The sequence below is a fragment of the Mirounga leonina genome, unplaced genomic scaffold, assembly GCF_011800145.1.
Source record: "Mirounga leonina isolate KUSES-001 unplaced genomic scaffold, KU_Mleo_1.0 Mir_94, whole genome shotgun sequence".
Taxonomy (NCBI): Eukaryota; Metazoa; Chordata; class Mammalia; order Carnivora; family Phocidae; genus Mirounga; species Mirounga leonina.
In genome coordinates this window covers 34,724,983-34,739,577 of record NW_023270855.1, presented here as the reverse complement: position 1 = coordinate 34,739,577, position 14,595 = coordinate 34,724,983, and the positions used below count along the sequence as shown (strand labels likewise).

The following is a 14,595-nucleotide window of genomic DNA, read 5'->3' as shown; positions in this document are numbered from 1 at the left end:
ACAGCAGTTCACTCACTTGCTAAATCAATAACAATTTGAGAAACAAAGCAATTTTAAATAAACTCATAATAGAAAAAAAAATTCACCATGTTTAAAATCTATAAATACAGAAATATGTTTTACAGGGTAAAATTGACCACAATATTTTTTCATTTTTGAAAAATAAGTAATATTACCTTGTTTTTATATTGATACATCTTGTCACACAGCTTCTTTGAATGCACATGTTAGATGTACATAATAAAATGATAACATAGCATTTACTGCTCTCTGTAAACTTGAAAGACACAGAAGATTAAAAAAAACCTTTTTGGCAATAATTTAGAATCATTACTACTAGTGCTGGTGTGGGAATAATTTTGCACAGGTCATCCTTAATATTTACACTCACAGGGAGCTTTTCTGTGTATTCAGTTAACTTTTTTTAAAGGTCGGCAGTCCACTCTGCATTGTAAATCAAGGCTAGACAAAGAGGTTACTAGTTTGGCTAACTGACCCTAATTAATCATAGAGTTAATTAAAATTGGCCTATGGAGAATGTAATTATGACTCTGATCATAGCACAGAGCCAGAGACGGCAAAGTGATGACCCAAAAGCAGAGCAGGAAAACCCAAGGCTCTGGCCTTTCCCAGAAGGGCACGGGACCTTGTTTTCCTCTTAATGTTTCCCGCCTAAGGTCATGATGAAGCACTTCTTCCAAACTCTTCCTCTCACATGTTTCTGTAAACAGAGTCACTGACTCACCTGCGGCCTCTTCCTCAATGCTCCAAAATATGAGCAGGCCTTGGCACATGAAACAAAATGATGATGGGCCTTCTTATTAGCCTGCTGAGTATTCCCAGGACTTTTGAGTTCTATTCTGGTGTCTTAGGCTAGAAATGGCTCTCTAAGGCAAGCCAGCAACTATGACAGGTGCCCCCCACTGCCCTGGTGCAAATGCATTTCAGGTCAAGATTCAGAGCTGGCGGCTGCTTTCATGCTGGTCCTTTCAAGGTCAGACACTGTTCCACGTCCTAATAGATTATTGCATCAAATTTGCACTTAATGACACTGCAAGGTCAACACAGTGCTTCTTCCTTTGCACAATTAAGTGTCCAGCATCCCCAGGGATGTTTTCATGCTTTCTGGTTGGACAACATTGAACCAAGTTCACTGCAAGGACTGATCTTTTCCCGTTTTCCTGCACATACCATCACAATACACGAGTGACTTCCTCATGCCCAGTTTGCCAGGCCCTGTAAATTCCATGCCTTCAGCTATCATGTCAAAGAGCTAGAAAAGCATTAGAGAAACAAGGGAGGATTCTCTTTAAGCAATCTACATGAAACAGTAGTTTAGAGATTCTTTTCTATTTTTTAAAATCCAGCAGGACAAGTGAAAGTAACTTGTTCAAGTACCTCTCCATCCCTCCAGACACTTGTGAAATGCAATACAGGGTAAGAGTTGCCACAGACCCCAGCTTACACGGACAGATTGGCAGTTACAGTACTAGGGATAAAGATACAAGATACAAGAGACGGGGTCCACACGGTCACAAAAGTATTAAAAAGTGCTTCTCCAAACCGTCCCGTGTGTGGAATGCAAACACTGTACAGTAAGACGCGCGGCTCTGTCAGACGTTGCTTTCGATGTACCTGCTGTTCCCACAGGAAGAGTCTGTCTGTTCCATGCGCTCACAGTCGAGGCTGACCTCGCTCGTGTCCATACTACAGTCTGACTCACTGTCCGATTGGTCCATCTGCTCAAGTTTTGTTTCTCCCTGTGGCTCCCGGCTCCCAGTGGCAGGATTTAGGAATGGTCCCTCGGAGTCCAGCACCCCGGCCTGCCCAGCAGCACATAGAACCGTTTCTTTGGCTTGACGAATGCAGTTGAGCCACTGCTGTTTGTTGAAGGTGTCGTTGGCTTGTAGTGAGTGGGTCTGACTTTGGGAACCGTTTTTGAAACTTACTCTGAAGAAGTTTTTAACTAGAAATGAAAAATACATGTAAAAAAAAAAAAAGGTCAACGGACAGGTATTTCCCTGGGAAATACCCAGGCCAAAGATAACCTATATAGTGACATTAACCCCCTGTACCTAGGGCAGACATCATTAATTGATTACAAAATGTGTCCCACTGGTCCAGGACGTGGCTCAGCTCTATGCTGCGGCCACCATCAAGCAACTGGATTTCACACCAGTGTAGCTCTCAGCTGCCCCTGAGGCTGGCAAATGGACATCAGTTTAAACCTGGGTGCATATTAAAATCCCCTGTGGGCTTGTTAAAAACAATGCCTGGGCCGTACCGTTAAGAGACTCGGATGCAGTAGGTCTCAGGTGGGCCTGATAATCTGGACTTTCAACCACTGCCCCAAGTTAGAGCCTTTTCAAGTTTAAGAAGCTCTGTGTAATACCAAACCATGCCCATGATCCTCCACGTGATAACAGTACTTGCACATATATTACCTAAATGATTGAGAAGATATGCAAAACTCAGAGCTGTTACAAATTCAGTTTCACTTTAAAATAAAAATACATTTTCATTACCTCCACAGGAGCTACGTGTATTTAAAAAAAAATGGTAGCGCACAATTTGGAAGACATTTTATTTAGTTTTACCAGCGCCTAACGGGCCCCGCATGACACATGCAACGCTTGGTTTGCAGAAGTGGGTGTGTTCAATCCCCTTGCACTATCCCTGGAGCCAACGGTCCGGGAACCACCACTTCAGATAAATTCAGGCTCCACCTTTTGCTCCTGGGCAAGCGCCTTAACTTGTGTATGACTCAGTGTCCTTATTTGTAAAACGTGAGAAATGAAGAGGACCTATCTTGTAAGATTATTATGAGGGCTAAAGGTGGTCATGCGTGTGCTTCTACAACACCTGGTACATAGTTCGTATTCAAGAAATAGAAGTTGCCACCACCACCAGGGCGGACGGACTAATGAGCAGGTCAGAGGCAGTACATATGAATTATGTTGACAATATGATGCCCCTGTTAACCCAAGAGGCTCAAATGTCACTTTCTCAAGGAAGACTTCTCTGATCATTTCCTCTAAAGCAAACCTCCAACTGTTATCCCTACTGGGCTTTAGTTCTCTTAACAGCACCTGAATATTTATTCATCATCTATCTCCTCTATCACAATGTAAGCCCTGTAAGGGGGAGGAATTTGATGGTTTAGTTTAGTTTGACCATTTAGTATACTAATGCCTGGAATGATATATACATAGATACTCAGTAAACACTGCCATTGTAGCTTCTCTTGGTTAATTTGTTTATTAAGCCTCAAGTTAGAGAAGCCCATTAGAATAATTACAGATGAATCCTCAACCCAGGTGACCATTCTTAATCCTCTTTAGGGATGATTGCCCTGGCTCTACAAAGCCACCAGTAAGCAACGGCTATTGACACAGGGGCTATCTGGTATTAAGCATACTTTTATCCAATGGAAGGAGAGAGAGAGAGGTAATGTAAGGAGTACCTATTACGTGCAGACAGGTTCACTTGCAGTATCTTAATCCTTATAACAACCTTATAAAGTTGGTATGCATACATGCCCATTTTACAGATGGGAAACTGAGGCTCACAGAGGTGGCACAAGGTTACACAAGCAGGGAGTAATGAGACAGCATTGGAATGTAGTGTGACTCCAAGGCCATGGCTACTTCTCTCTCCACCAGCCAGCCACTCCCCCTGAACCACCACCACCAAACCATTCAACAGGTCAAAGCCAACAGCCATCCATACTTCTCTCATTGTTGCTAAATGCCCCGCGCAGGGAGCCGCCCAGCCTCACTTCTCCATCCTGCAGGTCTTCCAGCAGAAGGTCCTTTACGGGGATCGGCTGCCGGTACAACTGATAGCAGAGCTGCTCATTGTGGGTGACAGCTCGAGTGATCACAAGCACTTCTTGGAACAGGAAAACATGCAGTTTCTAGAAGAAAAAAATCCACAGGATTTCCCTAAGCGACTGCCTAATAAGAAGTTGATTAATGGACTTCTGCAGATTAAGACGTCCCCAGGTACCAGCTTCACACTGTTTTATGAACTTCTAGGCTCAGATCTACCTCCAGAACAGAAGTTGGGCATCTTGGAGGTATTTCCAGATGCACCTAGTGCCTTTCCTGGAGGAGTGCCTCCCTGGGGTGCCCATGGAGAAGGCCTTTCTGCCTACAGACGTCTGCAGCCAGGACTGCCAGCTCCAAGGACATCGCCGTATTGCATATTCACAACCTGTGCAGACACACACGGCCTCCAGCTTCCATAAGAAAAAAATGAGAAGGGGGAATAGAATAAAGGGAGCACTGAAGGAAAAAGAAGTGAGTACCCCCACCCCCACCCAGGCTTTGGTTTATAGCACCCAATATAATCCTAAGTGAGCATAATGAACAATAGTCTATAAAGGATACGACTGGCATATCAAAGCCTAATATTAATCTTTGCTTCCCAAACCCATAAAAACACTTGCTCCTTACGCCACAGAGCTGAGTATCAGCTCCATCCAGGCACTCCAACTCAGAACACTGCCCATTCCCGAGGGAACCAGACTGTGCTGTCATAGCCACAAAGAAAGATGATCAAAGAACTGGTCCTTCTCAGTTATGTTCCTCAGAACCTCAGTGTTCTGAAGAGGCTGTGCTTAAAAGGCTCAGATGACTGATGTGCGTTGTGGGCGAAAAGAAAATCTCAAAAATAAAGGCTTGTCTCAAACCACATCATGAAAGCAATTTCACTGGGTGGAGCTGGGGTAAATTGGCTCCATTCAATTCCAAGTGCTAGACTCTTCTCACAGTTTGGAAATGCTGACGAATTGAAATGAAAAGATCTACAACCTTTCTACCTGGTTCTGGCTTTCCAATGGAGATATTTGGGAATGTGAACCCAGGGGTCTCAAAGAGGTGGAAACTCACATTAGAATCTTGTTTTGGGGCAGGAGAAGCATATTCAGCATTATCAGACAATTTTATATTTGGGAGAAAAGAAACTTGTGGATCCCCCCCGCCCCCCACCTACTCTGACACACACACACACACACACACACACGTACTTGTAGAAATTAAAGCTTAACCAAATGTTGGCTGGTGCAAATAAAACAGATAATTTTGTACTGGGTGGGAGGAGACTGAGGAGTGAAAGTTTATCAAAAGTGCATTTAAACAGAGTAAAGAAAAAATAACCAAGTTAAGGGCTTTTTTTTTTTTTTTTTTGAGTGGGCTATAGGAATAATGTTAAGACTTCTTTTGGGGATGGGGAGGGAAGGGGTTGGTCATTGTTTTATATACTAAACATTAGGGTTTTTTTTGTTGTTGTTTTTACACTGTTTCTACTTCAACAATCCTCTAGCCAAGGTAGATAATTTGAATTCAGATTGTCTGGGAAACCTTTTAAAAACATCCCTTATTTATGAGTGCTTCTTTTAGCCCTCAAACTATCAAGCTTTTCTTCTGACACAGGGCTTTGTTCCTAAAGACTTCTATAATTCTACTGGGAAAAACAAATAACTAAAACAAATCTCCCACCCCAACTACTATCTTTGTTTTCAAAAATCTATCTGCCTGAAATATGAACTAGAGTTCATCTTTAATGCCCTAGGCATAGCCAACCAGAGAGTCTCAGTCCTTGACTGAGGGACAGAAAGAGCATAGGTCTCATTCCATGCAGTGATATATCATCCCAACCATTTCCCACAGGTCTTCTGAGAAAGAATGCTCAAGAAGCCAGAGATTCAGATTAGAAGTCCACCAGTATTTTCTGAAAATCAGCAAGCAGAATGCACCTTTCTAGCAATCAGTAACTCTGTAGTCAAACAAATACTTCTTCAAGCAGTGGCCCGTGACCAGTCTCAATACCTCTGCTGGACCATCAGCTAGTTGGATCCCCAGCAGCTCTGATAATGGGCGCTATGATATACACTCAGTGATTTCAAATAACATTTCCAAGCCTGCTCACAAATGCCACTCCAAAGTCCAGGTCAAAAGGTTGACTCTTAAATCATCAAAGCTTTATTAAGAACTATTCAATCTAGTTTTGGCTTTCATTCTAAGAGGTGACTAGATACTGAAGATGAAATATAATAAGAGATTCTCTTTTTTGATGGCTTTCCCAACATTGAATTTAAATATCTATTGTATATAATAACATCTATACATTATATAAATATACATTTCTTTGTATAATATGTTTAAATTATAATATATAATAGACATATTAGCTTTAATTTCTACTGGCTACACATAAAAATAGCCTGGTGAGTTAAATGAATTTTGAGCTCTCATAAAATTCAAATCCATCCTTCCTTTATACAAATATTCATTCATTCATTCACTCACTCATTCACCTAACATTACTGAGTGCTTAGTACATGCCAGGTCCCCATAACAGGTGCTGGGGATTAACAAGACATGGACTCTACCCTAAAAGATCATAGTATAATGGAAGATACTGACAGGCATATGGTGGATAATTACAACCCACTGTAGTAAGTGCTCCAGGGAGATCTGTCCAAGTTGCTATGATAGGAGAGGAGGAACAATTTCAATATCTACTCAGGAATAAAAGCCAGGAAATTGGGCAGAGTTAGATATGAAGCCAGTTTTAAAGCAAAAACTGGTTTTAAAATGGCAATCTGTGGATGGGTACCAATGCATAAAAAAAGCAAAGAATTTCTCATATAGCTAAGCATTTCAACTTAAGAGCTGTTTTTCCGAGATCATATACTTTTTATATCCTGTTAAAATTACCCCTTGTTTTCTGATATCAAAGCCGGAGGAGATGTTAACTGTTCTGTATTTGCTATTGAAGGTCATGATCAAATGAAATACAAAGTTGGCAACCCAAATTCTTCTTGAATGTATACTGGTAGTGAAATTTTAATATATATATATATAATATATATTTTGTGAAATATATAAAAATATATATTAATTATAAGTTAGAAACACATAATACATATTATTTATATATAAATTACAATATATGAATATATATATACAATGTATATAATTATATATATATATATACATATACATATGGGATCCTATAATACAAAAGACACTGGAAAGCAATTTTTGTCTGAAGAATGTGACCCTGGGTAAGGAAGGCAGAGTAACAGGGGGCTGGGCATCAAATGGATTAAGCATTGGGGGAGGCCCAGGATGAGACCACTGAGGGAGAGTAGCCACTCACCACCCCTCGATTGTTCTTCAGTTCTCCATGACAGCACAACACTCTCGAGTTGTCGATTAGAGAATCTTTCTGGCCTTCTTCCAAGTAAAGAAGCCGCTCTTTGTAATAGCGGCACTCAGATTCCCCAGTCTTGGTGTTGATTTCTGCCACGATTCCCTGAATGATGTTTATCTATGGAAACAAAGAAGAAAGTATGGGGAAAGTAAGCAAACCATCCACACCAGTAAGTCCCAGGGGCTCAGCCTAGAAGGTCACCAAGATAGACTTGCATCTAATTCTGAGATTCTGTTATCCAACTTGCTGCTTTGGGAAAAGGCAAAAATAAATACATGCTTTGAATATATTGTGTCCATCTATCCACCTATACATATACACATAGATATACATATACACACACATATATATTTGTATACACATACAGGTATTTGTATTATATATAAAACTGATGTTGATGCATAATTTTATCTCAGAGGAAGAGATATAAGGTATAGCTTTTGATGTGCAGGACTCATAACCACTGAGCTCTATGTTGCACATTTCTTCAAACATGCTTACAATGTTGAAAATACAGGCATATAAAAACTTTAGCCAAGGAGAGAAAACAAAGCAGAATGTAGTAGTCCCAAAAAGGGATCATCTTTGGGGGTTTGAATCCAGTTTCAAGGTTTCTCTATATGTACTCAATCTAACCTACAAACAAGATTTACAAATTGGGTGTGATGAAATGATTTGGATAGCTTTTTAGTGGTAAAACATAAATGATTTAAAAAGGACAGAGAACTAGAAATGGAAAGACACTAGGTGTAATGATGGGAACTGTTTGTCTATATACATACACTCACACCCATGCCTAGAGCACATGTGAATATATTAGGGGTGGAGGGATTTCAGATCAAGGGTGGACACACTGTTGTTAATACAAAATGAAACAAAACAAAGCAATAAGAGAACAGCACTCAGACACAATCAGTGGGCATTTATTCTGATATGTTGTTGTTCTATCATATCATAGATAATATGTCTAAAAGATATAACATATTAAAAAACAAAGAACAAGAAATTAGTTGAGTAAAAACTCAAAGACACCAACCAAAGGCAAAATGATGATTTCCTCAGCAGGGACCTCTGTCCTTTAAGAGTGAAAAGACCAGCAGTCCCATCTTTCTTGTGGTAGTATTATTTTTTAAGTTTTTATTTAAATTCCAGTTAACATAGAGTGTAATAGTAGTTTCAGGTGTACAAATGATTCAACACTTACATACAACACCCTATGCTCATCACAACAAGTGCACTCCTTAATCCCCATCATCTATTTCACCCATCCCCTACCCACCCTGGCAACCATCAGTTTGTTCTCTGTAGTTAAGAGTCTGTTTCTTGGTTTGCCTCCCTCTCTCTCTCCCTCTCTCTCTCTCCCTCTCTTCCTCCCTCTTTTTTCCCCCTTTGCTTGTTTCTTAGATTCCACATATGAGTGAAATCATATGGTATTTGTCTTTCTCTGACTGACTGATTTCACCTAGCATAATACTCTCTAGCTCCATCCATGCCGTTGCAAATGGCAAAATTTCATTCTTTATGGCTAATATTCCATTATATATAGTTATATATATGTATACACACACACACACCCCCCACATGTTCTTTATCCATTCATCAGTCAATGGACATTTGGGCTGTTTCCATAATCTGGCTATTGTAGATACTGCTGCTGTAAACACTGGAGTGCATGTATCCCTTCGAATTAGCATTTTTGTATTCTTTCCGTAAATACCTGGTAGTGCAATTGTTGGATCATAGGGTAGTTCTATTTTTAACTTTTTGAGGAACCTCCATACTGTTTTCTACAATGGCTGCACCAGTCTGCATTCCCACCAACAGTGCAAGAGAGTTCCTCTTTCTCCACATCCTTGCCAACACCTATTGTTTCTTGTGTTGTTGATTTTAGCCATTCTGGCATGAGTGAGGTGGTATCTCATTGTCGTTTTGATTTGTATTTCCCTGATGATCAGTGATGTTGAGCATCTTTTCACGTGTATGCTGGCCATCTGTATGTCTTCTTTGGAAAAATGTCTATTCATGTCTTCTGCCCATTTTTTAATTGGATTATTCATTTTTTAGGCATTGAGTTGTATAAGTTCTTCATATATTTTTGATACTAACCCTTTTTCAGATATGTCATTTGCAAATATCTTCTCCCATTCTGTAGGTTGCCTTTTTTTCAGTTTTGTTGATTGTTTCCCTCACTGTACAGAAGCTTTTTATTTTGATGAAGTCCCAATAATTAATTTTTGCTTCTGTTTCCCTGGCCTCAGGAAACAGATCTAGAAAGAAATTGCTACAGCTGTTGTCAAAGAGGTTACTGCCTGTGTTCTCCCCTAGGATTTTGATGGTTTCCTGTGTCACAGTTAGGTCTTTCATCCATTTTGAATCTATTTTTGTGTATGGTGTAAGAAAGTAATCCAGTTTCATTCTTTTGTATGTTGCTGTCCAGTTTTCCCAACACCATTTGTTGAAGAGACTGTTTTTTCCATTGCATATTCTGTCCTGCTTTGTTGAAGGTTAATTGACCATAGAGTTGTGGGTTCATTTCTGGGTTTTCTGCTCTGTTCCATTGATCTATGTCTATTTTTGTACCAGTATCATACTGTCTTGATCACTACAGCTTTGTAATATAACTTGAAGTCTGGATTGTGATGTCTCCAGCTTTGCTTTTCTTTTTCAAGGTTGCTTTGGCTATTCAGGGTCTTTTGTAGATGCATACAAGTTTTAGGACTGTTTGTTCTAGCTCTGTGAAAAATGCTGTTGGTATTTTGATAGGGATTGCATTAAATGTATAGACTTCTTTGTTAGTATAGACATGTTAACAATATTTGTTCTTCCAATCCATGAGCACGGAATGTCTTTCCATTTCTTTGTGTCATCTTCAATTTTTTCATTAGTGTTTCATAGTTTTCAGAATACAGGTCTTTCACCTCTTTGGTTAGATGTGTTCCTAGGTATTTTATTGTTTTTGGTGCAATTGTAAATGGGATTGATTCCTTAATTTCTCTTTCTGCTGCTTCATTATTGGTGTATAGAAGTACAACCAATTTCTATATGTTGATTTTGTATCCTGAGAATTTACTGAATTCATTTATCAGTTCTAGCAATTTTTTTGGTGGAGTCTTTTGGGTTTTCTACATAGAGTATTATGTCATCTGCAAATAGTGAAAGTTTGACTTCTTCCTTGCTGATTTGAATGCCTTTTATTTCTTTTTGTTGTCTGATTGCTGTGGCTAGGACTTCCAGTACTATGTTAAATAACAATGGTGAGAGTGGACATCCCTCTCTTGTTCCTGACCATAGAGGAAACACTCTCAGTTTTTCCCCATTGAGGATGACGTTCGCTGTGTGTTTTTCATATATGGCCTTTATGATTGAGATATGCTCCTTCTTTTTTTTTTTTTTTTAAGATTTTTATTTATTTATTTGAGAGAGAGAGAATGAGAGAGAGCACATGAGAGGGGGGAGGGTCAGAGGGAGAAGCAGACTCCCTGCCGAGCAGGGAGCCCAATGTGGGACTCGATCCAGGGACTCCAGGATCATGACCTGAGCCGAAGGCAGTCGCTTAACCAACTGAGCCACCCAGGCGCACCGAGGTATGCTCCTTCTAAATCTACTTTGTTGAGAATTTTATCATGAATGGATGTTGTACTTTGTCAAATGTTTTTTCTGCATCTATTGAAATGATCATGTGGTTCTTATCCTTTTTTATTAATGTAGTGTATCACGTTGGTTGATTTGCAAATACTGAAGCACCCTTGCAGCCCAGGACTCATGTTATTAGCAGGGAAGAGCTTAACAGATGAGAAATGGTAATAAGGTCCTGTCTTGGTTACATTTACTTAATGGAAAAACAAAACAATCTCTGAAAAGCAAGATTTTTTTAAAAGAAGACTTTACTCAGTGAGAACTTACCAGATCTTGTAATGTGTTAAAGTGGCAGTGAATTCTAAGATTGTTAAGTGATTATTTTTCACATTCTAGTGAAATGATACCTTCTGCCCAAAGCCAACTGGATAAAAACTTCTACCCAGTTAGAACTCTGGCATTTCCAGGCAAGTCTGACAGAAGATCTTACAGCTCTGAGTTGAAGTCTGGTGACTATACCCTATGAACAGATGCATAATCTATATATTTTTGTAGCTATTATGAGTTTTAAAGCTCATTTATTCTTTTTTCTATCTCCCAAATTTTGGCGGTAGCACTACTTAGATAATAAATACATCTTTTAAAAAAACACAGGCTTTTTGTAGCATAAAATAATCTTTTTGGTTTTTAATGTCAACGTGACATTAAATATAAGTCCTATGAAATTAATCTGAGTTTTAGTAACATAAAACAAATAATAAATAGAACGCTTTGATACACAAACTTTCTCTTTGTTTTTTCCCCCTCTTGGTTTTCAGACATGCCTGATTATTGTTACTTTCAAAAAAACAAAAAAAAAAAAAGAAAAGAAAAGAAAAGAATAGGAAACTTCACAAAACATACTAAAGTTATGACTCATCCTTCAAATTAATTCAATTAATGCTTGTTGAGCATCTGTCCAGTGTCAAACTAGATGGTATCATTCAAAGAAATGCGACAGGGTCCCTGCCCTCAAGAAGCCTTAAAATATATGGGAGGTACCTGACAAATTCTTTTATGTCTACCTTAACCTTTGGCCTTACTACTTTTTTAATGTGTAGTGGAATCCATACTTTTTCCTTGCTTTTAAAGGTCTTAGCATTAATTGCTGTGGCTCTTTTTAGAGTTTACTATTACTAGGTTTACCTGGAATTAACTGGGTCTTGAGTCAATTTTCTGAGGTTCCTGCAAGTATCCAGGAGACCAGAAAAATGATGTACTGTAGGCATAAATATGTGTGCACGTCCTAATTTAATTCAGGGACTGAACAGCTGACATATCACATGAAGATTAATAAACTCACGCAGCCCAGTGGTTCCTCAGGCAGCTATGACTACTGTCTGATGCTACTTCTTTCTCTGGTGTTTGCAAAGCTAGAGAGACCAAATGATAGAAACAATCAGCGTTATTCCACATTCTTTGTGGACATTATAATAGCACTTCTGGGCCTGCTTTCATTTATTAAAAATCTTGTTTTGTAGTTATATCCACCTCTATACCATAAGTATCTAATCTCTGCACTGTTTTTTTTTTTTTTAAGATTTATGTATTTGAGAGAGAGAGAAAGAGAGAGAGAGAATGCAAGTGGGGGGAGGGGCAGAGGGAGAGAATCTCAAGCAGACTCCCTGCTGAGTGCAGAGCCCAACCGGGGCTTGAGCCCAAGACCCATGAGATCATGGTCTGAGTCAAAACCAAGAATGGGACGTGCAACCGACTGAACCACATAGGTGCCCCCTGTATTGGTTCTTGAGAGGTATTTATTGTGCAGAATCACAGGGAGGAATAAAGGTCTGCCATCTGCCAATAGCAAACAGTCACGGTGGTTGTGCATTCAAGTTCAATTTATTGTTGCACCTCTCATCAGGGTTCAAACTGAAGGGAAAGGACCAGTAAAGCAAGACAATGACAAATACCTGGTAACAGAGCAGGGGTTAAGCCCATACATGCCGTAATCATCATCCTCAAAGCAGAATCTAAAAGCCCTGTCTGGTTCCTTGTGCGGTAATGTCATTTATTCGTAGGCTTGTGACATGAACCAAGAATAGCAGCCAGCACAGCAGGAACAGCAGGACTGTTCTTCTCATTGATTCCAGTGATATATTTTTTTTTTCAGGAGTTGGGGAACAGTGGCGGGCGGAGGGAAAGGATGGTCTGCCAGATCATTTGTTGCCTGAAACAATCCTTAGAATTTAAAATGATAAACAACCAGACCTCTGGACTATCTAAATATCTGAAGTTCTATTTAAAAATGTTCTCTTTTGGGGGAAATTTCTATTAACCCTCCGAAACACTGTTAAGAAATTCTAATAAAGATGTGGTAGTTTATGCATTGCAGTAAAAGCAAGACCTTTTTTTAGATCTAATTATAGGACTGGACACTTGGTGTAGAAGCAATTTACTTATTAGGTTCTCTGATTTTTCCCTTTTCATAGGTGGAAAATCTATTCAGGGAACATGTAATTCAAGCTACGTTGGTACTATGGGTTTTATGTTTATCAGGCATTCACAATGTACCCAAGAGTACAGGGCTAAATATTTCTGTTCATCTGGGTTAATGCCCAGAGGATTTTGAAAAGAAGGAGAAAAAATAAGCCCTAACATGGCTGTGCCTCTATTGTATAAGTGGGCATTTAGAAGACTTGCTTTGCAGACATTTTCAAATGCGGGTCTGCCACGCTTCACACACAAATCTGCCTGAGTAACTAGGTGCAGATTCAACTTTTAAAAATGACATCACATTTTATGCACTAGGGAAACTGGTACATCCTTTCATATTGCAAACAACCGTCTTCTTATCTGTTTTTAGATCCAAACTTTAGCTCACTGGGCAATTTTAGAAACAGAGCCTTCTTCTTTCATGCCGCATATTAAAAAGAAGAAATCTTAACCGTAAAACTCAGAGCAGGCTCACGTGCTTCAAAAAAGTAATTATTTAGACTAGCTCGAGCTCCCTGTTGTATTCATTCCTGCAGACCACACACTTGCTGGGATGAAATATGGACGGGGGGCAACTCTACTGCATGCTTCCCGGTAGTGAAAAACAGACATGATGAAGTGGGATGGGCCTCCTCCCCCGCGCCTGTGTCCTTTATCCACGCTGGACTGGGGACCTGGTCTGTGTGTGTTTGCAATCAGTCAAGAGCATCTTTCCTCTATCTTCTCTATCCCTACAAGGAGGCACCTGGCCCAGCTCTGCAGCCATGAGGCCTCTCCACAAAGCCTGGGGGCCGGACAGCTTTCTGTAATTCTACAGGCAATGGGGGCTCAGGGAAGCATCCAGGCTCTCAGCTCCGTGGTACGGGATCATAAAATAGTGGAACAGGCAAATAACAAATACTGTTATTTGCAGTCCGCACTGAGAGATTTGACATCAACCTCATCACGTGCTGGCTCCGGACCCAGGCAAGTTATTTAAGCCCTCCAAGCCTTTTCTGGAATATGGACAGCTATCCAACCCTAACAAGGACAGCTATCTCATAGATTATTATAAGGATTAAATGAGATATATAACTTATAAAGTGATTACATAAAGCTGATTTACTAGGTACTCAAGAAATGTCAGCAGGTATTGCTAGAATTATTATTGTTGTGATTACTACTAATTATTATTAAACCCCTCTCTGGGAGGAGATAGACGGTTTGCTCATAGGTTTCGTGGCTTCTGATTTTCAAGTCACTTATGCATATCCTCTTTCTGTTCCAGATGCAGTCAGGGAACGAGCCCTTTGAACTGGTCTCTAAGCCTCCATCTCCATGGCT

At 39.7% G+C, this 14,595-nt stretch overlaps 1 protein-coding gene across 5 annotated transcripts in view; it reads right to left on the bottom strand.

Moving 5' to 3' along the window:
- Window positions 1–435: 435 nt before the first annotated feature.
- Window positions 436–14,595, bottom strand: part of ARHGEF3 (Rho guanine nucleotide exchange factor 3) — a 297,522-nt gene continuing 283,362 nt past the window's right edge. For all 5 annotated transcript variants that reach the window (XM_034997541.1, XM_034997540.1, XM_034997539.1 and 2 more), the window contains 3 exons: window positions 7,168–7,338; window positions 3,730–3,916; window positions 436–1,966 (listed from right to left, as the gene is read on the bottom strand). In XM_034997541.1, coding sequence (XP_034853432.1) covers window positions 1,614–1,966; window positions 3,730–3,916; window positions 7,168–7,338 — 711 coding nt within the window. In that variant the 3' untranslated portion in view covers window positions 436–1,613. The remainder of the gene's footprint in view (window positions 1,967–3,729; window positions 3,917–7,167; window positions 7,339–14,595) is intronic.